The following is a 13310-nucleotide window of genomic DNA, read 5'->3' as shown; positions in this document are numbered from 1 at the left end:
ATAATACTAAATACATTTATAGATTGTGTAAGTGCCGCCGCTTTTACCGTTAAAAAGTTAATTTTTACAAATGTATATCATATTTACTATTTTTTTTTTTTAAATGCAAACGTTATAATTACAAATATTATTTCTCGAACACACCACTCTATGTTTCAAATTTCAGAAACATCAATAAGATGCACAAATATTTTTCCCTCCTGTTTGAGGTAATGAAGGAGAGATAAATCTTGGGGGTCAGAAAATAGGCCCACGCCAGAACTGGAACGTTAAAAATGATAGGTAGGCTCAGAAAAAGGTAGGCAGGGATTCCAAGTCGAAACCAATCTTTGCACTTACTTTCAGTTTCAGAACCTCCCATAACGGCTAGTTTTCTCCCCACTGCCACTATAAACAGCCCACAAAGGCCTCCATTTCCTCACCTCTCTCTCTCTCTGAGAATTGTAACGGTGTCTGCCATGGCTTCAAACAGAGCTCTGCTATATTCACTGCTGCTCATATCTCTCTTCCTCTCCTTCACAGAAGCTAGAGAATTCTTGGTTGGAGGCAAGACCAATGCTTGGATAATCCCAGCCTCAGACTCAGAATCCCTTAACAAATGGGCCGAAGGCTCACGTTTTCAAATCGGAGACTCACTGGGTACTACTCTATCCCTTTGCTTGAAATCTCCATTTTCTCATATTTCCTTCATCCGGGTCTGCTCTGGTTAATTCGTTTCATGAAATTTTATTCTCATCAGGGTTTTGTGTTGCTTATTTTGCTTTACAGTTTGGAACTATGATCCAAGCAAGGACTCTGTGCTTCAGGTGAGCGAAAAAGACTACGAGAGTTGCAGTACTTCGAGTCCTATAGCAATATACAAAGATGGGAGCTCCAAGGTGAAGCTTGATAGATCAGGGCCATTCTATTTTATCAGTGGAGTTGAAGGCCACTGCGAGAAGGGCCAAAAATTGGCCACCGTAGTGTTGTCAGTGCGGCGTCGATTCTCCGATGTATCACCAGCACCTTCTCCGGTGGAATCGGAAGGCCCTGCGGTGGCTCCAACAAGTGATGGTATGAGGCTGAGGGGTGGTTTGGTGGTTTTGGGGGTTGTGGGAATGTTGGTGTTGTTCTGAGGAGGAAATGAGGATATATGTTTGTAGTAGTAGTTATGGTAATCAGTGGGATTGATTCAATTCGTTGGAAGTAAAGTGATTTACAGAAGGAACCATTTGTTTTGTTATTTCTATGATTTTTGTAATATTCTTTTGAGGTTACAATAATAAATTGAGATTTTAATGATGTGGTAAGATCATCTTTATGCCCTACTTTATAAAAAAAATAAAAATAGAATCTACTATTAAAAAATATATTTTTTCACGTGAGTCAAAGATTTGTTTATTTTTTTGTAAAAACAGAACTGTTACATATAAAAAAACAATTATACAAAGTAAATTCATAAACTAATGTGACTTTATGAAATTCTTTATATCTACTTTATAATAAAAATAACTTTACAATATGATGTACCGCATTAAAATCACATCAGTTTATGAGTTTACTTTTATGTAATCTATTTGTGATTAAAAGTATTTTGCTTGTAAAAAACGTGTGCAATTTAAAACTAGTTAGATGATGGGACTCTAGATCTAGAAGAGTCCCATCATCTTACAAGAGAAAAAGGTGACAATTCAGAGAAATGGGTCCAGCTTGTATTACTTACATATTTTATTCAACAAACAAACCCTCTCTGAGTAAAGAAGCCAGATAGCCTGGTAATAGGCTGTAAAATCAAATGTTCTACCTGGAGCCTTCGCGCATGAGTCCGCAGTTGCTCAACCGCTCCAGATCGGAATGTGTCACAAGCAGCCATCATGACATTGATCTCGTGCTGCAGAAGCCAGTAGGCAACCTGCAAAGTGATTTTTTAAGGAAACTCTACACTCAATTCATAGAATATATTAAGTGTGCACACAGGACCAATGTATGCAAATACACACGCGCATGCATCCTCTACGATACAGAAGTAGGGGCTAGCTATATTAAATCTTTTTAATATTATTAAATCTTAACATTAAATATTTTTTTAATGTTATTTGGGGAAGTCTCACTGTTCCATTTATGTTAAAAAAAAAGTAGAAAAATAAAAAAGAGATGGCATACCTTGGCTAGATTAGTAGATTTCCCAACTCCATCAACACTGATAAAAACAACAACATATAAGGCTTCCTTTTGTTCCCTGGTAGCATGCACATCCCTCAATATGTCAATAGAGCGCCTAGGAGTTAAAATATGAACAAGAGCTTCTTCCATTGCTATCTGCAGTCATTGTTTCGTGCCAGGGTCTTAGTCTTATCTCAAAGAATCAAATGATGAGAAACGAAGCAGTTGAGATAAAAAACAAATAGAAAGGGGGGGGGGGAGATGGATTCACAAACCTGCACGGTTGAAGATATCCTTGTAAACGAAGCCAACTTTTTCCCTTCAAGACTCGCTGCCACTGATTCAGAGAGTTTCTCAGTTATCTCCTCGGCCTGTGATGTAATAACAAGGAGCTCTAAGTAGCAGGCTGAGTCTATTTGAGATTACAGATAAAGCAAATATGAAACATAGTAGATCACTGAAGTGAAAAGGCAAACATACCACATTCTTCTTCATAAGCCTATCCTTGAGAGCTTTCAAAGCTGGTTCCAGGTCCGACTTCTCCAGATTTGCTTTGCCCGCAATACTGAACATACAAAAGTGAATAATTAATGAAGCAAGTATCTGATAATGTCAAGACAGATTTCAACCAAAAAATGAAATGGTAAGGCGACAGCCCATTTTAATGCTAAAAGCCTGAAGTTTACAGTTGATTCATGGGTTCTTCCAAAATACAAAAACAAATATGAAATTTCAGCCATCAACAAGATAAACTTCAAGGAAGCCTACTTGTACAAGCCGGGCTTTTGAAAAATAGATAAATAAATCACTAAAAAGAAAACAATGATTTCTCCCATTAATTAATAATTCCATTAGATAATTTATTTATTTATTTCTTTTATAACATAATTGTAAGAAGGAAGGGGGGAAGGTTGAACTGCTCAAGGGAAACTTAGGCACTTAAACTTCATTTACCGTTTAATGGCATTGTCTAAATTGAAAAATAAGTAGATTTTAAAGGAAGTAACGATGTAAAAACTAAATTATGGCCCAAAACATTATATTGAATTGTTGAAACAACAATCACCGGGATTGAGATCAAGAACTCAGTATCAAATTTTTTTCAAGAATGGTACTTATAAAAGAAAAATATTCTTTTCAAGAAAGACAATGTTGAAAAACTCAAGCAATATCCTTCAACTAACTATACCTAAAACTACTAAGATTGCAGATAGTGAATGAAAGTCATAAAAATAAAATTACGCGTATGCTTTAAATTAAGTCATACATGCACACACAATAACCAAAGGATTGAAATTAATAAACTAACCTTAGGAACATTGTCGAAACCACCCCTACTTCTTAGTTTCAGGCTTGCTGTCCTTCCCCACATCCTCATCTTCTTCAGCCTCGATTTCACTGCTAAAAATATCTTCCTTGTCCATCATACTTTCACCATGATCTGCTGCAACAACCTCTATATTGTTCCCATTCTCACCCACATCATCTGTGAAATCCGATTTTGCCTGAGGAGGTGAATCTTCCCAAACTCTATTCTTCTTTGTTATCTTTTTCTTTGGCTCTGCCTTAGAGCCCTTGCTAACAAGGGTTTCGGCTTTCTTCCCACCTTTAGCTCTAAGCTTCTGAAGCTTATTTACATCAAAAGCCCCAGCGTCGGAGCTCCCATTTCCTATACCGTTAACACCACCATTCACCTTAGAATCTTCATTATGAACATAGTTACCATTGGAGTGCCCATTCTCCAAGTTGTGGCCTTTCGTATTATCACCATCCCCACCATCATTGGGGGAAGTACTTTCACTCTTTTTGTTACTTACTCCTTCAAATCTAGCATTTTGCATCTGCCCTTGCTTCTTACTATTATTCAGAGGCTTGCCCACTACCTTCTTTAATGATCTCTTCAAATCTTCAGCACGAGCTTCATCTTCCTTTTTAAGTTGCCTAAAAGTTTCATCAAAATCGTCAGCACGACGCCCAACGGAGCACTCTTGCATTCTCTTCATGCTTCTCTACTAAACGGAGCCCCAAGTTCCAAAACTACATTTGGATTCTCCTCGTTGCTTTCTGGATATAATTCAATAATTCTTGTTTCTGAAGAAGGCTGGATGTTAACACAGGGACTCCAACTTGTAACATCTTGCAATGTATTGGTCTCCTTCTGCTTGCGTACCACACGAATTCCAAAACTTCTAATTAGAACTCTACCTCTGATTTGAAACTTAAGTTGCAGAATTCCTCCCACTGATTTGAAATGCTCTACATGATCTAGTTTGTGGTAATACAACAATAAATCATCAGAGTCCCATGTAAAACATGTTATATACTTGTCATACTGATATACACCATTATAGTATATCTTGACATGCATAGGATTAGTGATGGAAAACCCTTGGGAGGGATCGGACTGAACAGCAGCACATGCGATGAATCCTTTAATCTCATCTGAATACACCAAATTAACATTTATCCCATCACATACATAACTATTTGGAATCTCTAGCTTGCAATGGTAGTCCCAATCTGGAATCTTATTTCCCGAAAATGTAAGGCTACAATCTGCATCCTGGTCCTCTAGATTTTCCTGTTGAACAAGCTAGCAGCATCATAATTTGTAGTAGACAATTAAGGTACACAGTACTACGAGGGAGAGAGGGGGAGAGAGAGAGAGAGAGATACCTCAAACCGTATTGGATTTACAACCATGTTATGGCATCCACTCAAGTTAACCAAACGTAGGTTACGTAAGCTGCTTGTATTGAATTCAAACTTCTTTGATACCTCAGGAAAAATCTCCAATGACCTGCATCCACGAGCGTCTAGGATTTCTATATTTGGAGGAAGTTCTGAGATTTCCTTAAGTTGTTCGCAATATGACAACTCAAGCTCCCGTAATCCAACAAATCTTTTGAGCCACTTAGGAAGGATAACATTATTGCTTTCACATATATTTAAAGTTTTCAATGTGGAATAGCGACCAATTGACAGACTAAAATGATCTATTTTTGATAGTGTCCGTGTGGAAAGAGACAAAGATTCCAGGTCCGGAAACGCTATATATATTGAGGAGGGTATAAAGGGACTTTGCGTTTCATGTGACCAGCAACTGAAACTAAGCCCACATAGATGTTGCAACTGAGAAATGCTGTTAAGGAGATGCCAGCTTAATTTGTAGCATCCGTTTATAACTAAATACTCAAGGCTAGTAAGATTCCCAATAGATGAAGGCAATTCTTCTATAGCAGTCATGTCCTCTAGTGAAACAAATGTCAAACGTTTCATTTCACTGTCAATTTCAGGAAACTTCTCCAGCCTTCCGCAACAAGAAAGACGAAGGTGTTTTAGAGATCTCAACTTGAGTGATTTTGGAAATCTAGTAAGGCTATGGCAATTGACAATTGACAAGTTGACGAGTTTATCAAGGAAGCCAATAGATTGATGTACCTCAACTAAGTTATTGCAATACTCAATGTTCAAATCCTCTAGAGTATGGAGTCCTGACATATCAGGAATCTTTGTTAGGAATTTACATTTAGAGAATCTCATAATTTTCAAATTCTGGAAACTCTGCAAAGAAATAAAACAAAACAAAGGAAAATAGCTTAACTTGTAGAACCTTACAGGATATAAAAGAAAGAAATAATTATACCTTCAATCCGTCTCCCAATTCTTTGAACAAGCTTTCATACATTTTTAAAACGACGAGTTTCTCTCCATTAAAGTTTTGCGGGAAAGAATAACCAGGATAACTACGCCAATCAAGTATTCTTAATTCGTTGGAGAGATAATTAGGCTCTCTTGAAAAACGTGCATTGCGATTTATAAATATCCTGAGCCTTTTCATCGCCGAGAAAGTCTCAGGATTCAAATCTATCCAGTCTTGTTTTGGAAACTCTATCAATATGCCTTGAATCTTGTTTGTTCCCTAGTAAGACAATGCAAACAAAATCAGAACATAACATTCTTCATATTTTACCACTTGCTAAAATCATAATTTTGTTTATATATATACATTGCGCTTGTACTTTCCTTTTCTATTTTTTTTTAAACTTAATGTTTGATTTTTATTTTTAGATTGTCTCAAACTAAGGCCTTGATCACTTTCACAAAACTTTTCATCTTATCTCATCTCATCATTATAATTTTTTCAAATTCATACACAAAATAAAATAAACAATTTAATTTATTCAAATCTCAAAACAAAAATAATATTAGAAAACGAAAACAAGTTGAGCCTAAGTGATTCAACACAAAATGTCCTTGTTTGCTTTCACTTTTACCTACCAATTTTATCTTTTATATAAGAAAAAAGCAGGATGCTAAAAAAAAAAAAATTGTCTCAATGTAACCAAAAGTTTTTTTTTCCCTCCTCATTTAAGGCATTCTATTCATAAACAAAATACCTATTATGAGATTAATACGTGGTAGATGTACTAATACAGATAAATGGGTGCATGCATATGTAATCTCAATCCAATTTTACAATCAAAAGATGAAATGTGTTTTTTTTATGCAACTCTTACCTTAGTTTCTTCAAGTACATGACGAACGTCTTCATGAAACCACAACCTACTACGTTTCTCAGGTTCTTCGGGTGATTCTTGACGAACAATTTCTCTACCCATATCTTTGAGTAAGTCATGCATGATTAATCTGCCCCACTCACTAATGGTAATGAGAGACTTATCCACAAGAACTTTCATACCACAATTAGGAAAGAAACCACAACCATCAAGTACTTTAGTAACATATTCTTCTTCCTCACCTGTAAAGAAACATGCAATATCCAAGAAAATACTCTTCTCACTTTCATCCAAGCCATCATAACTTATTCTAAGCTTTTTAAGAATATCTTTGGGAGGAATTTTTTTGTACTTTTCTAAAGCACTTATCCAATAATGAATGTCCCTACTATATAGATCCGAGCCTAGCACCGTTAAGGCCAACGGAAGGCCCCCAACGTAATGGAGTACATTTTTTGTGATTTCTACAAAATCATGGCTAGGATTTTTATTTTTGAAGGCATTCCAACAAAAAAGTTGAAGAGCTTCGTCACGATCCAATTCCTCCACCTTATATCGTAAATGAACATTATTACTAGTTAATAAATTTTCATCCCTAGTTGTTATAATGATTAAACTTCCTAAACCAAACCAATCACATCCTCCAAGTAGGGTTTCAACTTTGACTGATTGATCCAAGTCGTCAAGAACTAAAAGAACCCTTTTACTCCAAAGCATTTTTTTTATGAGACCCATTCCTTCATCTTCATTTCTAACCTTCAAACTCCAGTCACCGAGGATCTCGCAAAGAAGTGTAAATTGCAATTGAATTAAACCATACTCACTCTTTGAAGTTTCTCTCACGTTTGCAAGAAAGCAACAATTTTCAAACTGGTCAGTAAATGTGTTGTAGATTTCTTTAGACAGATTTGTCTTACCAATTCCTCCAGTTCCATAGATCCCTAGAATGCGTGTATCATTCACTCCCACACGTAGAAGTATATCATGGATGTCACGTACTCTAGACTCCATTCCGACTGGATGCTTGGCAACGTCATATAAATATTTAGGCTTTACTACTTTAGAAACGTCTTGAACAATTTCTTGAATAAATTCTGGTTCGGTCCTACAAATGCAAAAATAAAAAATAAAAAAGAAAAAAAAAAAAAGAAAGAAAAGAAAAGCTCTGATCATCTTGAGCTTTCACAATAAAGAAACAAAATAAAATGAGTTATGATTTAATGATGAGTTCCTAAATTTTGATATCCTATACGTAGCAAATGGCAATGATCTATTTAATGAACTTTTTTGCTTCCATTCTCGAATTCGGTTTGCCTTGTTAAGAAGCAGGGAGCTTCTAATTTAATGTTGAGTTCCTAAATTTTGATATACACACATACATACACTTGTGTTATAAAGATGTATTATGATCATATTTTTGTTTTTAAATGAAGGCATACAAGGGAGTAGAAGTAGTATACCTATCTCCTAAAGTGAATCCAGACAAACCGGCCACTTCTGTTAGGGTTGCTTTCCACCTCTCCACCTTTGACTCATCCTTGAACCTCTCTTTAAGTTTAGCCAATGCTTTTCCGAAACTCTCTCTCTGATGTCGCACTTCTATTGGATTTACACCGTAAAACACCGGTAGTACTTTTTGTTGCTTCGTTTTTCTACACTCTAGGATCTTCATCAACTCATCCAAACACCATGTGGATGATGCATAGTTTTTTGAGAGGACGACAATTGAGATCCTTGAGCTCTCAATAGCTTTGAGAAGTTCTTCTGAGATTTCCTCCCCTCTTCGAAGCTTGTAATCTATGTATGTGTTTATTTTCTTTCGATCCAATGCTTGAAGGAGATGGGCAGTGAAATTTTGACGAGTATCTTCACCCCTAAAACTCAAGAATACATCATAAGTCCACCAACGAGTGAAGGAAGAAAGGGAAGAGGTAGAAGCACCTTGAAAGGCCATCAGAGAAGTACTGTTTATCTATGACTGATTATCATAAAACAACTCTGCTTAAATTGAGTTAGAAGCCGCGTTGCATCATTTAATATATTACGTAAAAGTTGAATATTAAACGCCCATTGAGATATGAGGGGTTTCTTGGCATCTTCTTTGAGGAACATTTGATGGAGACAAATAATAAATAACACAAATGATCCTTAGCTTTTGGCAGCTTCGAAGGAACATATATAAATAACACCCATAGATGACATGGTCAAATATTCATGACTTTGAGAGTCAAAAGTTATTTTTAAAGAGAAACAAAATGATATATAGTACTCATCATGACATGGTCAAATATTCAACTTGCTCTGCCTTTGACTTACTTTCTCAATGCTGTGTCTAGCACTCAAACTCAAATCCCTCTAGAAGTCTTCAGGCACTTGTCCAGTTGATAAATTTCAGTCCTTACCATAATGTGGTGTAGAACTTCACTTATAGATGACATGTGATTTATAACAAAATCAAACAAACAACAAATACTCTAATCTCTATGACTTATAGATGACATGTGATTCACTTATAGGTCCCATCAATTTGCTGAATTGTGTTCATGATGTCTGGTATGGCAGATTGCGTTTGTTCTAATTCTAATTTTTTGTGCAAAGATAGTTACTATAACTACCAATCAGATTAGAGAAACAATGCCTTGCAGTACTATGACATACTACATACGAGCAATTGATCTTTCCTTCTTTCTTTTCAAAACCTGCTCGATTTCCTTTACCTCTTCATCATTTTCAAATCTTCAGCACGAGCTTGATCAGCTCTATATAATATTGCAAATCCTTCGAGATTGTATCCTTCCATTACTTTTACTGATCTATAAAATAAAATACAACTCTGTTATAATCTTGTTCATAATATTCATATTCTTTGCTGTTTCCCACGTACAACCGGCCACCCTCTCCTTTCTTCCCAAAAAAGCCTCCATCGTGACTTGTAGAGTCAAATACATCTTCAAAAGTCATTTTCAAAGAGAGAAATAAAATTATATATACTACTCATGATGACATGGTCAAATATTCAACTTTCTCCAAAATTCCACCACGGGAGACGGGAAAGAGAGAGAGAATTTTCACAAGGCAAACCGATGAACGGTCCCAGATCAAACTCCCCTATCATGTATGGGTACAAGCTGGACATGATGATACCGAATTTAGCAACTCAATGCCAAAACACAAAAACCTCAACCAAAATATTACTATAGATCGATTAATCACTAATGGAATTACATATGTATATGTTAAATTAGATGGATCTTGTTGATATTTGGATAACGTATGTACGTGTATACATACGTATATATGTGTATGTACGTATGTGTGCACGCAGAGTACTGTTTTAATAATTAACCATTATTGCTTGGTGTTAATTTCTAATTGACTAAGCATACAATATGTTAAATAATGTCTACCTTGTGCGTAAATAATCAGAGGTATATATAATTAATTAGCATATTAATTTGTTTGTTCGTGGTAATTCAACAATACATTACCTGAGCCCATTGAAATACCTTACGTATACATAGATCAATATTGATATACACCATTATAGCAGATCCTGATAAGAATTTTACTAGATTGCCCTTGGGAGGGTTTGAGCTCAACAACATGCGCGTAGCACTCGATTCCTTTAATAATTATATCTCATCTCATCTCATTTCCTTCCTAAACATTACTTACATACAAATATTTTCAAGCTCATCATTACAGTTTTTTTAAATTAATCATTACAATTAATCATTCCTTTAATCTCATTTGAATAGAGCAAATCAACATTTATCACACTTACATAACCTTTTGGAGTCTTTAGCTTCCCATAAATATAAGGGTACAGCATGGATGGGTCTCTGGATTTTCCTGTTGAACAAGCATCATGATTTTTAGTAGACAAAGGTAGACAGAATGAGAGACCTCAAATCGAGTTTAACCTACGTAAACTACTTGTTTTGGATTCAAATTTCTTTGATACTTCAGGAAAACTCTCCAATGACATGCATCCAGTACTAGCGTCTACCTCTTCTATATTTGGAGGAAGTTTTGAGATTTCTTTAAGTTGCTTGTAATAATTCAAAGTAAGATCCCGTAATTGAACAAATCCTCTGATCCACTCAGCAAGTATAACGACATTGATTACTGATGTATCTAAATTTTCCAACACATAATAGCAGGCAATTAACAGAACCAAATCTATTTTTGATAGAGATATTCGGTGAAGATTCAACTTTTGCAATTTTTGAAACACTGAATTCATTGGAGGAGGTGACGAGATCAATTCTGCAAGGGAGGAGGGTAAGTAGGGGTGTAACCGGTCTGGTCCGGTCCGGTTTTGGATAAAATCTAGGACCGAACCGGTATGTGCCGGTTTTGTATTTTTCAAAACCGATTATGCACCGATTACCTTCTTAAACCGGTACTTTCGGTTTTACCAGTTTCCGGTCCTGTCCGGTCCAGTTTTTCAGTTTTTTAAAAATGTAAGTTTCACAATTTGTCATTAAAAATTTGTTTATAAAAAAAAATTTTGATTTAAAAAAAATTGTTTTATAGTTTTATTAATATATTAGACTATGTAATAGTATTAATATTAGGCTATTAGTATAGTTATAAGTTATATATTAGTATTAGTTATAAACTTTTAGTGATTTAATATTAACATTTTATATAATAATTTATAAATTATAATAAGAAATTATTTCATATATGAATATATATAATTATATATATTATATATAAAAATTTCACATAAAAATTTATAATTATACATTATATATAAAATATTTTGTATAAAAATTATATATAAAAATATATTTTTTTTAATCAACCGGTCCGGTCCGGTCCAAAAAATACCGGAACTGGACCGGAACCGGCCGGTTTTTACATTTTAAAAACCGGTTCCGGACCGGACCGGTTCAAAACCGGTAAAACCGGTCCAGTTCGGTCCGGTCCAGTTTTCCGATTTTTCGATTTGAATTTACACCCCTAAGGGTAAGCGATTTTTTCTTTTGTCTGAATAAAACCTAGATTGAGATATCTGAGATGTTGCAGCTGAAGAATGCTATTAGGGATATGCCTTAATTTGTAGCACTCACATAAATCTAAATATTCAAGTCCAGTGAGATTCCCAATAGATAGAGACAGTTCTTTTATAGCAGTGCCATTAATTTGAACAGATCTTAAACATTTCATCTCACTCTCAATTTCAAGGAATTTTTATAGCCTTTTGCAATAAGAAAAACTAAGCGTTTTTAGAGATCTCAACTTGAGGATCTTGGCAAAATAGTAAAATTTCGGGAAAAGGCAATTGTCAGTCCAACGAGTTTATCAAGGAACCCAATAGATTGATGTACCTCAACCAAGTTTGCGCAAGAAAAAATTTCCAATCTCTCTAAACTCTGGAGCCCCGACACATCGGGAATTTTCGTTAGGAATTTACATTCAGAGAATCTCACAGCTTTCAAATTCTGAAAACTCTGTATAAAAAAAAACAAAAGAAAGAAAAATATGTTAGCTTGTAGAAAGTTTACAACATATATACATAGAGAGTTTGTAGAAAGAAATAACTGTATCTTCACTCCGTCTCCCAATTCTTTGAGCAAGCTTTCACTCATTTTTAAAACAATGAGTTTCTTTCCATGAAAGTTTCGCCGGAAAGATGGACTAGGATAGGCGTGCCGGTCAAATACTCGTAACTCATTTGAGAGATAATTAAGCTTTCTTGAAAAACGTGCATTACGATTTATAAATATCTTGAGGTTTGTCATCTTCAAAAAGGCTTTAGGATTCAAATTTATCAAGTCTTGTTCCGGCAACTCTACAAATATGCCTTGAATTTCGTTTGTTCCCTAGTAAGACAATGCATAATACGCCAACAAAATCAGAGCATAAAGTGCTTCATATTTTACTTCTTTCTAGAATCATAATTTTGTTTATACATTTTGCGCTAAGTTTTTTTCTTTCTAAAGAAAAGAAAGTCTAAAGAGATCAATGTTGATTTTTAGTTTTAGAATGTCTCAAACTAAGTGGTCAAATATTCATGACTTCGAGAGTCAAAAGTCATTTTTAAAGAGAAACAAAATGATATATAGTACTCATGACATGGTCAAATATTCAATTTTCTCCAAAACCCACCTCGGAAGAAGGGAAAGAGAGAGAATTACAAAATGATATATAGTACTCATGACATGGTCAAATATTATATTTGTCCAAACTTGCTCTGACTTTGCCTTTGAGTTACTTTCTCAATGCTGTGTCTGGCACTCAAACCAAAGCCCTCTAGAAGTCCTCAGGCACTTGTCCAGTTGATAAATTTCAGTCCTTACCATTATGTTGTATAGAACTTCACTTATAGATGACATGTGATTTCTAACAAAATCAAACAAACAACAAATACTCTAATCTCTATGACTTATAGATGACATGTGATTCACTTATAGGTCCCATCAATTTGCTGAATTGTGTTCATGATGTCTGGTATGGCAGATTGCATTTGTTCTAATTCTAATTTTTTGTGCAAAGATAGTTACTATAACTACCAATCAGATTAGTGAAACAATGCCTTGCAGTATGACATACTACATACGAGCAATTCTTTCCTTCTGTCTTTTAAAAACCTGCTCTATTTCCTTTACCTCTTCATCATTTTCAAATCTTTAGCAC

General features: G+C 35.0%; 4 protein-coding genes across 5 annotated transcripts; 1 reads left to right on the top strand and 3 right to left on the bottom strand.

Annotated features, from left to right (window-relative positions):
• The first annotated feature begins 391 nt into the window (after window positions 1-391).
• LOC108993091 (early nodulin-like protein 1) lies at window positions 392-1289 on the top strand. The gene is made up of 2 exons (XM_018967854.2): window positions 392-639; window positions 769-1289. The coding sequence occupies exons 1-2, from the start codon at window positions 459-461 to the stop codon at window positions 1113-1115; spliced, it is 528 nt and encodes a 175-aa protein (XP_018823399.1). The 5' UTR covers window positions 392-458; the 3' UTR covers window positions 1116-1289.
• A 392-nt stretch (window positions 1290-1681) lies between these two features.
• Window positions 1682-3550, bottom strand: LOC108993141 (signal recognition particle receptor subunit alpha homolog). 2 transcript variants are annotated; one of them, XM_018967921.2, is made up of 5 exons: window positions 3452-3550; window positions 2623-2707; window positions 2418-2513; window positions 2143-2298; window positions 1682-1891 (listed from the first exon to the last, which is right to left on the bottom strand). In XM_018967921.2, exons 1-5 carry the CDS (start codon window positions 3460-3462, stop codon window positions 1712-1714), a joined length of 528 nt encoding a protein of 175 aa, XP_018823466.1. In that variant the 5' UTR covers window positions 3463-3550; the 3' UTR covers window positions 1682-1711. The 2 variants fall into 2 exon arrangements, with proteins under 2 accessions (XP_018823466.1, XP_035541630.1); XM_035685737.1 differs by having other exon boundaries at window positions 2143-2305; window positions 2425-2513.
• A 591-nt stretch (window positions 3551-4141) lies between these two features.
• On the bottom strand, window positions 4142-7673 carry LOC118344709 (TMV resistance protein N-like). The gene is made up of 4 exons (XM_035685829.1): window positions 6663-7673; window positions 5789-6064; window positions 4819-5706; window positions 4142-4723 (listed from the first exon to the last, which is right to left on the bottom strand). The coding sequence occupies exons 1-4, from the start codon at window positions 7671-7673 to the stop codon at window positions 4142-4144; spliced, it is 2757 nt and encodes a 918-aa protein (XP_035541722.1).
• A 412-nt stretch (window positions 7674-8085) lies between these two features.
• LOC118344708 (disease resistance protein RPV1-like) lies at window positions 8086-8616 on the bottom strand. Its single transcript, XM_035685828.1, has one exon. It carries the CDS (start codon window positions 8614-8616, stop codon window positions 8086-8088), a length of 531 nt encoding a protein of 176 aa, XP_035541721.1.
• Between the last annotated feature and the right edge of the window lie 4694 nt (window positions 8617-13310).

The sequence above is a fragment of the Juglans regia genome, chromosome 15 (assembly GCF_001411555.2).
Source record: "Juglans regia cultivar Chandler chromosome 15, Walnut 2.0, whole genome shotgun sequence".
NCBI classification, from domain to species: Eukaryota; Viridiplantae; Streptophyta; class Magnoliopsida; order Fagales; family Juglandaceae; genus Juglans; species Juglans regia.
Note: the sequence above shows the minus strand (reverse complement) of the source record. Positions and strands in the feature narration are given on the sequence as shown.

Excerpts from the sequence above, each read along its gene's own strand:
- LOC108993091 (XM_018967854.2), top strand. The coding sequence starts at position 459 with ATGGCTTCAAACAGAGCTCTGCTATATTCACTGCTGCTCATATCTCTC. Across the intron at positions 640-768 it reads TCAAATCGGAGACTCACTGG|TTTGGAACTATGATCCAAGC; the intron begins GTACTACTCTAT and ends TTTGCTTTACAG.
- LOC108993141 (XM_018967921.2), bottom strand. Across the intron at positions 2,514-2,622 it reads GGCTTATGAAGAAGAATGTG|GCCGAGGAGATAACTGAGAA; the intron begins GTATGTTTGCCT and ends ATTACATCACAG. Across the intron at positions 2,299-2,417 it reads GGATATCTTCAACCGTGCAG|ATAGCAATGGAAGAAGCTCT; the intron begins GTTTGTGAATCC and ends CAATGACTGCAG.
- LOC118344709 (XM_035685829.1), bottom strand. The coding sequence starts at position 7,673 with ATGGAGTCTAGAGTACGTGACATCCATGATATACTTCTACGTGTGGGA. Across the intron at positions 5,707-5,788 it reads AATTGGGAGACGGATTGAAG|AGTTTCCAGAATTTGAAAAT; the intron begins GTATAATTATTT and ends ATTTCTTTGCAG. Across the intron at positions 4,724-4,818 it reads TAAATCCAATACGGTTTGAG|GAAAATCTAGAGGACCAGGA; the intron begins GTATCTCTCTCT and ends CTTGTTCAACAG.
- LOC118344708 (XM_035685828.1), bottom strand. The coding sequence starts at position 8,616 with ATGGCCTTTCAAGGTGCTTCTACCTCTTCCCTTTCTTCCTTCACTCGT.